General features: G+C 35.8%; 1 protein-coding gene across 4 annotated transcripts in view; it reads right to left on the bottom strand.

Annotated features, from left to right (window-relative positions):
* Positions 1-3,883: 3,883 nt before the first annotated feature.
* Positions 3,884-11,998, bottom strand: part of SCEL (sciellin) — a 70,686-nt gene continuing 62,571 nt past the window's right edge. For all 4 annotated transcript variants that reach the window (XM_018908770.3, XM_018908771.3, XM_018908767.3 and 1 more), the window contains 4 exons: positions 10,303-10,377; positions 8,932-9,040; positions 6,531-6,633; positions 3,884-5,501 (listed from right to left, as the gene is read on the bottom strand). In XM_018908770.3, coding sequence (XP_018764315.1) covers positions 5,485-5,501; positions 6,531-6,633; positions 8,932-9,040; positions 10,303-10,377 — 304 coding nt within the window. In that variant the 3' untranslated portion in view covers positions 3,884-5,484. The remainder of the gene's footprint in view (positions 5,502-6,530; positions 6,634-8,931; positions 9,041-10,302; positions 10,378-11,998) is intronic.

The raw sequence follows: 11,998 nt of genomic DNA, 5'->3' as shown, positions 1-11,998 counted from the left end.
AATCCCTCTGGGTCCCTTGAGATGTACAATCAGTGCTGGATACACTTCCAGGGCTGGAGAAGAGCTGGTCTAAAATCAGCCCTTTCTGGGACAGTCTGGAAATAGAAGAAATGCAGTACAGCAAAGGTATTTCTTGAGTACATTCACTGGATTTATGAAGGGTGTATGAATTGTGGTTTTACTAAAGGAGTGTATTCTTCTTAGCTATATCTTTTCCTTGTGTTTGCTTCAATTTCATCATGAGAAGCAAAGTCCCTGCTATCCTCACTCCCAGTTTCATTTATGTTTCTATTGAGGAGATTCTGATTCTGAATTAGAAGGCAGAGGAGTTTTTAAATAGTCCTGGTGATCTCCAAAATTAAAACCCAGAAACCACAGTTCTCAAAGCATGTGCCCTCCTCTGACTGGGTATTTGGGATGTCTCTCACTAGAGTAGAAGAGGCAGAAAAAAAGCATTGCTCCTTCCCAGCTTTGATCCTTCAGCTTTCCATAGATGTCAGTCATGTCAGAACTGCTATGCTTGCTCCCAGACAGAATTTTGCTCTGAGAAAACTGGTGTTTTCTTCAAAAGGCTTTTCTGTTACTTTCACTTATGTCACTTGGGCAAATGGATAAAGTCAATGCTCAAATGCATTATCAATTGTGAAAACAGCTCAAAACAGTGTTCAAATGCATTATCAGTCACATACTTCTGTAGTTGCCCAAATATTGTTTAACTATTTGTCTATTTGAAATTACAATGCTAAAAGTATGGTTAGCTGGATTCTCATTTTTAATTCCAAGATTTGAACTACATACAGGGATAATATAATTCAAAGTTCCATGGGTGGAAACTTCCTGGAGGAGTTTTATCTTCTCCCTGGAGTAGATATGAAGACAGACCAATGTTTTCTGAAATACTCATCTTACAGTCAAGTTTGACTATTAATTGCAATGGCACCATTATTTACAACAACACTAGTACTGTTAAAATTCCTTAATTGGCTTATCTGCATAATGCTTTCATCTTTTTCATAATGTTTTCTCCCTTTTCTGCTTCTTTTAGTATTTAAACATGCAAAAATGGCTTGAATGACAGAAGAAGTTGGTCCTTTCTTTCCAGAATTGTGTCGTCTTTTTTTCCTGAGTAAGTAGTTTTAAAATGTTGGCTGTAAATTGTTTTGACCACAATAGCTGTCTAAGCTCCCTAAACAGATGTCTGATGACTGCACAGCAATGCCAAGATTCAGAGAAGTGCTTTTGGCATGATTATATTCCGATATTGATTCTAACAGGACCAAACCAGTCACTTTTTAAGTCCTGGCACAGCCTACAATGCTGTAGCTGTCAATTTATAACTGACGCAGTTATAAAAACCCCATGAAAAAATATTCCATTTCCAAGCAGCTTTCTTGGAAAGGGAGGTAAACTCTGAATTTTTCTTGTGTCATTCATACAGGTGCAGCAGTACCACCCAGAGGCCACTGCTGTGCTGGACACTGCACAAACTGGAGAGAGTTCCTGTCCAAAAGGGCTTAGAGGCTGGAAAGGCAAAGAAAACACTAAGGCTTAGAAGAGATTATGGTATAAAGATATATTTGTAATAGTCTTCAGATGAAATCCCCCAAAATTTCATTCTCTCACTACTCAAGCCAAATCTGAATGTAGACATCCCCTCTAATTGTTGACACTGCTTTTAATTCTTAATTAGACCACTTGGATGAGATGACGAAATTCCAGGATTTGGTCCTTGGCCCCAAGACAATGTATTTTTTGTTCAGAAGTCATTCCTGAGCTATCAATAAGCATATAATGAATGTGCAAGCAGTGTGGCTGCAGTGTGGCCAGTGGAACATGGGCCATGAGGATCCAGCCTGCTCTGGGCAGGGAATGTGGCAAAAAGACTACCAGGAACATCTTGTTTATTCCACACACCCAGCCGTTCCACTGTGTTACACAACCTGCTTAGGTATGTTGGGGGAGACACTGAACCTGGCACTCCCATTTTCTGGGCCCAGTTCCTCTGTTCAGAGAACATAATCTCTGGTTTTAAAAGATGGTTGTTATTGAGGTGTTCAAGAAGGTCTTATTTTAGCAGATTGTGCCAAACTTATTTTTTTGAGAATACCTGCAGATTCTTCTCTCTGAAATGCAAGGAATGTTTGTAAGTCCTAGTTTTGCTGATGATATTAGAATTGAGTTGCTCTGACCAGGCAAAGCACAAAACAGAAGAGGAGGCCTTTGAAGTCAGTGAAGGACCTTATCAGATAAGAACTCAGTTGTTCTGCATCAATTAAGCAGTTAAACAGAGCTATTTTGGTCAACAATTTCATACTTCAGCACATCAAACCTACCGATGTATTTAGTCTCTTTATCCTTTGCCTTTATGGAATGATGGATGTCTCTGCTGCTGTGAGGAAAAATGAGGTATTGTGATGCAGCAGAAGGAAGAAGATGAGGCATTTCTCCCTCGTAGTCTGGCATCAACTAGTCTGAAAGCTGAAATTACCTCCTGGTGTAATAGAGTAGCTACAATGAGCAATGTTCAAGTAGGATCAGAGAGCAAAACCAAACAAGAAAGTGGGTACTTTTCATTCTAAACAATGAGGTTATGTTAAAACATCAAGTATCAAGGAAGGCAAGCAGAGTAGGAGAGTTCTGACCTTATTGTTGTGAGAAAATAAACGGAACCCCTGAAGCTATCCCAACAGTACACACATCCCTATACGAAGAAGCAAGGAACAGAGGTGACCTATGGAATAAATGCGAGATCCATTTGATGTTTTTTACAAGCCTAGGTAAGGAGACTCTGTAAAGTAACGGAGAGTGTGTCTTGTCATACTGACATGATCTTTATTTCCGAGGAAGAGGATGAGTGGACAGTGTTACAGATGTTTATCACTCTGTGTCAAGCCCTGATAGGGAGGGATGCTCCGGCTGAGTGTTCTGTGGGACCCTACACAGGATACAACAGAATATATTAACACTGCAAAGATGTTCTTATGACATTCCTTGTTCTTGTAAGTATCGGTAGTTTTGAAGCAATCTACATATTTAAATGCATCAATATGCATTATATGCATTATTTCACTCCTTTCCTCTGATTGCTTGATTCCCCTCCCCATAGAGCAATGCCCCAGCTTTGTAAAATAAAGTATCCATTACACACTGAAAAAAATGGGCCTGATGAATCACAAACCCCCACATAATTTAGTACATCATCTCTCAATACAGCTTTTCAGTCTAATTTAATGCATTATTGAAGATAACACGTTCATTAAAACAGCTGCCAGCAAACTCTTCATTTGGATTGTTTCATGGAAGGACTAGTCAAAGGGAAATGAAACACCACAGGCTAATGATATGCAAAAAGGACAAAAAACATTTAAGTTTTGATACATTGGTATTGAGATGTTAATATGATTTTTCTTAATGAGTACTGCTCTGCCAGATACGGTAAATCACAAACCTGGTGTTTCTTCTTAGCCAGCTTGCAACATGTAATAAAAAATAACAAAAAAACACATGGAAAATTACCAGGGCTGTTCAGTGAGGATGGCTTAATGAACACAGAATTATTGTTTCTTATTGCTACTTCTCTGTCGGTGAGCATTTAAGTAGCAGATATTTTCATCCAGAGTTCCTGGTCTCTGGGGGAGTGAACTGAAATCTCTCCTCAAACACTAGGAAGTCCTAGATTCTAATGTGCTGGTGCAAATGAATGTCTAACATCTTCCATTGTAAAATAAGTGTTGGTCTCTCAGCAGGACCAAATTTGTGACGTTAAAATTTTGCCAGTACTTTTTTCACCCCATTGTACCATTGTTTACTGGTAAAGCACAGAGTTTTAACAATTACAGTTTAACTAGGACATGTCATCAGCAAGAGACACACACCAGAAAAATTATCAATAACTAAAGATTTATTAGAGTTACTGACATTAATTAATAAGATATTCATAAAATTAACAAAACAAAATATCTGCTGTCTCCTGTCTCCATTGCATAATCAGTCTGAACATCCTTTAAGCCAGATACATACTGATTCACCTGCAGGCCCAGTGGTTTAAATTACACAGACATCCATACCTCCTGCGTCCCCTATGAAATGTGCAGTCAAGGAGAGAGAGTTTGACTGGGACAGCTACTCACCAGTCTATTATTAACCTATGGCTGTAATACTTTGCATGCTTTTAAGCTCTTGCCTAGGTCCAGCAGCCTTCAAACACTAGCTCTGTCTTTTTCATGTCCAGGAAGTCCATTTAAACTGAGATGTAAGAAAGAAAAATCCGTTCTGAATAAACCATAATCTAAAGCATCTCATGACAAAGACTTGTAGTCAATGCATTTGTCTGTCCAGTAAGCTACTGAACTGTTGATTATTTTAGACAACATATTATAACTAAGCATGAATTCTTCTTTCAGTTTCTATACTTTTATTCTCTCCATAAGGAAAAAAAAAGGTTTCACTGTAGTCTCAAAAGAAGGAGTGTAACTGACATAGTGTAGATGTCTAGAAATCTGAGCTGTTCATTCCAGGTTCCTTTGCAAACCATGGAAGTAAAGATGCACATTGATTAATGTCACAGTAAAATAGATGTTTGCAGTCTGACCAATTGAATTGCTTCCTACAAATGTCTGCTTTTCTATATAGGATAGAATAAATCAAGTAACTCAGAAACAGAAATCTACACTGTATACTGTAGATGTATAAATTTAGGCAAGATGAATCGATCCAAAGTGTTTTGATAGCCAGTTTAATAAAAGCAGGAAAGATAAATACAACAACATACTGTCATGCAAAGTAGGTGTTTCATTATTTCATGGCAACTAGTAAGTGTGCACTGCTTAAAAAAATGGTGATACCAGAATTGCAAACATGGAGTGGTGTAGTTCTTAAAACCTTCTAGCAATTTTTGTCCAGATTCCTTCTGCAGTAGTAGAGATGCATTTTCCAAAAATTATTTGTTCCATCTCAAACTTATAATTTAAGTTATTTGGGAAGAACCTTTCTCTAGAGTTTGATGTCTCCCCTAGGAGGTACAATATGAACCCACTTCCCTCTCCATGAAAAACAGTAGTTTAAACTGAATTACTGACTTCTAAATGGCTAATCTTGATGAGAAGAATCCCATTCATGCTATATTAAGCAAACAGGTCTTTATATTGGAGGAAAAGAGAATACAGCCCTTTCAAAACAAGTATGTAGGAATGTCCTGGCATTCAGAAAATTTCAATAAATTATCATTGATTTTACATAAAATTTAGTGGTTTCACAGATCTGATAAATATACTGACCAATATCTTGTTTTTCTTCCTGCAATGAGTGTGAAAATGCATCTAAATTCTCATTAAAATAATTATTTTAATAACCATGCTGTAGGACTTCATTCAGAGAATTCCCAGCCGTAAAAATGAATAATTTCCCATAGTGTTTTGAATTAACAGGCCAATACAGATAACTAAACTGTAGTAATTTCTTCATCATACATTATGTACGTCAAAATTAGTAGATCCATTTTTCTGCAAGAGAGAAAAGATTGATCAGAAATGCCAAGCAAAGCACTATGCTCTAAGTGTCCTACAAGGAAACTTCAGATTCTTTTTTCTTTTTTAGAATGTCTACTGAAGTCTAACTGTCTTTCTTGTAACTTGATGAAATAGGACATGCCAATTTATTGTGCTTAATATAGAGATCCTTGGTATGTCTTTCTACAGTTTTAAAACTGGTACTATGCTTTAATAATTTTCTAATCTAATTATTTGCAAAATTCCCCATTCCCATCAGATTTTGCAATGAGTTAATAACAAAAGTATTCTAAGAAAACAAATTTTTAATATAATTTTGGTTAACATGATCTTATCTCAGAATTACATAGTTGAAAATGAGCTTGTCAGAGTATTTAATCTATATCTGTTTGTATTAATTTGGTACAGAGGCTGATTTATAGTATTGTGAAATAATAATTGCCATGAAGAGAGAAGACTTAAAATCTAGCAACTTCTAGAAAAAATAATAAAACAAAATGTTTATTTGTTCCTGCCTTGCACATTTTTTTACCCACTTTGCTCCTCACAAAGGTAAGCATCATAATCACATGTAATATCTTCATTATGATTTCATAGTTTTTGTATCTTCTCTCATCATAATTGCTCCACTAGGTGAAAAAAACCTCTGCACCCTGGCTTATTTGTTTCAGTAGAACAATCTGATTCTCAAGTGGCCTTACAATTTATTCTCACTTCCAGGGCAAGATGCCTTTGCCTCCCTCTGCATGTCTCTATTTATTGCACAGGTACAACTCTACAGAGAGAACTGAAGAGATGAACTTGCAGTGTGACCAAGATTTCCCTTACAGATACAGAATAATTGTGTCTAGAACCTGGGGTTGGATATCATCCTAAGCACCCAGACTTACTGAAGGAGATGTTTTGAAAAGGTTTAAGTACACACAAATGATCAAAAACTGTGTTGTCGTATATTGAAGTCTTTTGAATGAAGTTCACTAAATGGTTTTTCCCACCTTCAGTATTATACATCTTGTGCCTTACCTTTAACTTTGGAATAACAAGGCTCACAGTGCACAGTTTGTTTGTAAATCCAAATGCTGTCTCCTGCTTTTAGATCTTCCAGAGGTCTCTTACATACTTCACACTTCAACACACAAGTCAAAGAATGAAGAAAAATTAAAATGAAACATTTCTCTAATACTCTTACCCACCATGCTTTCCTTTAGGAAACAAGCAACCCCAGACTAGAATAGGAGTTATTAGTACTGCAATATAAAAAATGAACTCTGAAAGACTAGATTTAGAAAACAAGAAGTTAGATATCTGACTATGACACTTTTAGAAATCTAAAAATCAGATACCAGTGTCTAAAGTACCTGTTGCCTAGGTACTCACTGCACTCAGCAACCCTGTCCTTCCTCCAGACATTTCCAAAGGGCACTTTTGCTTTCTCTGTCTTAGCTTAGGGTTTTATCCTACAATAAGATGAATCACTATTTTGAGAAACTTTTCCTTCTTCACTAAATAAAAGGAGAATGATCACACATAATCATCTAACTGAGAGTAGATCTTAAAGAATCTAGATCTGCTTATTTCAAAATATCTTATGACACTTTATTTAACAATTAACTGTTTCCCATTCTTGCTGTTATCTGGACACTGCTTTCACAAACATCTCAAAAAGGGTAATTTTTTGAAATAGAGAAGCATTGCCCATGTTTCACATATGAAAATGCACAGATACACACAGAGTATGTTGACTTACCAAGATCACAGGGAAAGCCTACAGTGGATCAAGAAGCATGGTAATTTGATACAGAAACTAGGATCTTGATATCCAGGTAATTTTATTTATTTATTTAAATCTGGTGAAATAGTAAATTCTGGTTTCTTTGGATATTTTATCCACTGATAAATAAAAATCAGCATTAGTATTAAGGTGCTATTAAAACAATCTGCTGTCGTCACTGATTTTGTATTTCTTTGTTAAATCAGCAGAAGGGTGGCCATGTGTTCAAAGCTCTGATGACCAATATTAGCTAGAAGTTTTACACAGAGGAAAAAAACAATCTAAAATTTGGGTTATTTAATTAATGTACTTTTGGTATATACCTTTACAAGGAAATTAAGATGGTGTACTGCTGTCAGCTATGTGCAAATCTCTAATGGATACAGGGTATTTGTAAGGAGCTAAATGAATATTAATTATAAGAAATTGCACCACTTAGCTAAATATATACCTACAAGCATGAACCACAGACCTACATCAATTGTTTAATTTTTTTTTTGCCTATGCTGTTATATTTGTAGTTATACAAAAATTAAGCTGAATATTCCTGGCTAGACAGGTCCCTATTTGATAGTAGGTAACAAAAAAAATTAAAGTTTCAAAAATGTAAGTATTTAACAGATAATTCAGCCACTACCAACATGTTAATACTCCTAATGAAAAGCCCATTCTTCTTTATGTGGGTTGATCTGTCTAAAAAGGATGGAAGCAGGCCAGAACTTATACTTACTTGCAATAATAGTATTGAGGACATATTATATAGTAGTTCCCGTGGAAGAAAATGCCTTTCTGGTGCTCAGAGAGCTCAGAAAGCCCACAGTAAACAAAAAGCACATGAAGCTTCGTACTTGTAAAGTGCAACCTTACTGCTGTATTGTGATTAGTGTTACTTTTCATGTAGTAAATAGGGACTGCTGTCAGAAGCCGAAGTAAAAGCTGTGCAGGACTGGGCAGAAATATGAGCTATGCTAATGCAGTGACTTTGCTGAGTATTGTTTGTTAGAACAACAAAGTCTCTGTGTAGATGCAAGCAGAAATAAGACAAATGAGGCAGAAAGAGAACAGACTATAGGACTGAGAATTGCTAAGCATACCTTGAGAAAAGTTTAAGAGTGAATTTTAGTCTGAGGCCTAGGGTTTGGAATTACAAACAAAAGAGAAATTTTTTCTGTGCTTTCATACTTAATGGAAATAGGAAAAAATCACCTACTTTTTAATGATTAAGACTGGTGTAGATGTCAATCAAGAACACCTAAAAACTTCATAAAAAACTGAATAAAATTTTACAAGAAAGTATAAGTTGATATAATTCACTGCATCAGACTTGAAGTGAAGGCTTATGTGTAGGACTTTAAGAATACATTCAGCTGCATCCTTTATCCTGCTTATGGTTGCAAGGGAGGAAAGGCAAGGAGGAGAATAGAGGGAAAAGGAGAGAGGGAGATAGAAAGAAAAAGGAAGGAATTGTGTAGGGAAGAGAGGGAAACAGAGAGATTAGTATTTCCTACATTAATCTTCTCCTCCAGTCTCAAGCCTACTTATTCTCACAGGTGGAGAAGGCCTAAGGCCTAAATAATCTCTTATTGTATGTGTACTATAATGCAGGTATTACAATCAAATTTCATTTCTTGATAGCAGGTGAAATCTTCTTACCTTGAAGCAAGTCGAATGACAGTGAATTTGCAAGGCATCTAAGATCATTTTGGCATCTATGCCCAAGGGCTTCCTGCAGTATGTACATATATCTTTTCCAATTATACTCCTGTGTATATAATATAACATCAGCTGTCAGAAAAAGAACTGCCATTGAAATCTCAAGCAGAAAATTGATAAGGTTAGCACATGGTGTGGGAAAGACATTTGTATACTGTACAATGGCCATAATGGGAAAAATGTCATTTGTGTATTCTCTCCATTCCTGTTGACAGGTGTCATACACATACTCTTGTGATGGGCAAATTGCTGAGCTTAATTGTCAAGTTACAAAAATACCTTGGCAGACAGAATGGTCTTCTCTGGTAAACTGAATTAAGCTGCTGAATGTTTGGGAGCATGTATACTAAACAGGGATAAGGTGGAGGGGAATGACTTTAATGTTTTAAATCTCAAAAGTAAACTTGTAGTTGAATTCAAAAAGTGCCATCATTTGAACAGTCTGGTTCACAGAATTCTCTGTGATGCAGAGGTGCCTGAAAACTTTTATGACTTTCTGCACTGCAGACAGAACTCATACTTTCTTGGCAATTATAGCAAATTAATGCATGAACAGCCTATAGGGTATTCGTGACAATAACATTTTAAAATTTTCTCAGTTCTTGCTGCACTCCTATGTGACATCACTTTGTACTTTATCTAGATCCAACTGTGGTGTTGTTTTAGCATTACTAAATCAATGGCTCTTGATCCTTCCCTGTCAGTAACAAACTGCTGTACTAATATGTAATCATCCCCAGAGTTCCTTATCCTTATGTTGGAAAGGATACAAGTTTTTCTGATTAGGTATTTCCAGGTGGTAGGACTGTCCAAATGGAATTGAAAATTATGGGCGCTTTTAATTTCTTTTTTCCCATAAGGAAAGTTATTACAGATTTAGCAAATATCCTGCTTATATTTGGGAATGTCTTACTGGTGTGAAAAGATGGTTTTCAACAGCACTGTCACATGAACGTATTCCTCCACACTTGTACATAAATTTGGTCATTACCATTTTCACAAAGGAAGGGAATTTTGCAGAGTAAGCGGTTGCCGAGATAGAAAACTACAGAATCACAAAGCCAACTTTGTCACTTAAGGCATTGGCTCTTGTTTCTATAGATATTTTCAAATGTCAGCTGTGACAAACATAATATTAGGCTGCTGAACTGTGGTAATGATTTGATGGGAAGATCTCACTGAAAGAGAGCTTTGTATGAAAAGCTGTCTCATGACGGTGACTTCCAGGGCTCTCTTTTGTCTGAAGACTTGAATGCTTATGTAAATGTCTGTGTCCTTTGCTACTCTATGATGTTATTAATGTGTACTTACCGATCAGAAGTAGAATAAACAGTTTTGATAGTATTTCCAGTTATATTTTTTTCATAGCCGCTGAGTGATGATTTGCTGTGAAGCAAAGAATACATAGCTATCACTAAACAGTACTACATTTTTTAAAGGCTTCACTGCATTGATGATAATATGCAAATAAACTAAGACAACATGCTTGTAAAATAACATACTTGGTGATGAGTTCTTTTTCTGTTTTTTTTTTCACACCCATCAAGAATAATATATCAAATAAAGAGTTTAAATTAGTAATATAGTAATATTCGTAATATAGTGTCCTTAGACTGTGTTCTATTTTTGAGTGATTCTTCAGCACTTCAAAATTAAATCCATGAGCCCATTGAGCAAAATTTATATAACAGTATTGGGTTTCCTGTGCTGATATCTCAGCCTAAATGATACGTATCAGAAAATGGTGACAGACTACTTTTTTTCATTTTCCTCCTCTTCTTTCACTTGTCCTCAAAAAGGTGTCAAACAGCCAAACAAAATTACAATATGTCCCTAGAATTAGAGTGAGAGTCTTTATAATACAGGCTTTTCAGTATATGATTTGTGTTCACTACAGTGACTGTATTGTTCCTTATATCAGAAAGGAATATACTGAATTTAATTATCAGGAAAGTTAAATCTTCCATTTTTAACACTCCCATTTCCAAGTTACATAAATGTCAGTTTTGTTTCCATGGAAGGGATGAACATGTATGTGACAGTTGAAGAAGTAATCTTGCCATATGTGTTTTGAAGATTTCTGGATTGATTTATTTATCCTATTCTCCATAAATTCTCAAGGTATATAGTAATTATTACATGTTTCATAGCAGTCTTGAATAATGCTCTGCAGCATTAGGAACAATTGTTTATAATCATGTGCATTTACCAAATGTTGATTTTTTTTCAGGAAATGCAACAGATTGATAACATGTGTGTGTAAGGTGTTATGAAGCTCAGATACTCTTTTCTACATACCTGCATTTTGTAAAGTACATATGTCTTATTTGATTTCTGTGCAGCACCAGAAATGTATTTAACTTGAAGTTACTGATAAGCTGAAATGATCAATGTTTTATTTATATTTCATAGAACATAACATAGAAATAACAATGGACTTGTTATTTAATCAGAATGTAACAAACCTGGGTTTGCTCACCACAGAGGAATTATCTCCTCACACGAACACCTAGAGCTCCATTTACATTTCGGGTGAGATGAAAGTAAGCTTACTAAGTAGGAATGCAAACTAAAGTTAAATGATCACCTTTTGAAAGAGTTTCTCTGACTGAGAAATTCTCTTGACCAAGAATGTGCACAACACATGCCACAGGGTGGAGTATATTGCTAGTGTAGTTGCCTAAAGTTTCTTGCTACAGTGAAAAGTGGCAAAGGTATATGAGTTCTTTGTTCTGGTAAAGTATGAGCCTGTGCTTGTTATTTTTGTTGTTAGGCTTTTTTTTTCCCAAATCTTCCATTCAGCTTGTATTTAACTGTGGAATCTTGGGGAAAGTGGTGAGTACTGTGCATTGGACACTCAACATAATATGAATATTTACATGCTGCATGCCTGAAAGTTACTTTATCTTACTGGAAATCAAGTGTCCTAGTGTAGAAAACAGCAGTCCTTGGATTTTACTGACTGTATTATGGTTGAAATACTGAAAAAATATATATAATCACAGCT

Source organism: Serinus canaria, chromosome 1 (genome assembly GCF_022539315.1).
Source record: "Serinus canaria isolate serCan28SL12 chromosome 1, serCan2020, whole genome shotgun sequence".
Classification (NCBI taxonomy): domain Eukaryota; kingdom Metazoa; phylum Chordata; class Aves; order Passeriformes; family Fringillidae; genus Serinus; species Serinus canaria.
Note: the sequence above shows the minus strand (reverse complement) of the source record. Positions and strands in the feature narration are given on the sequence as shown.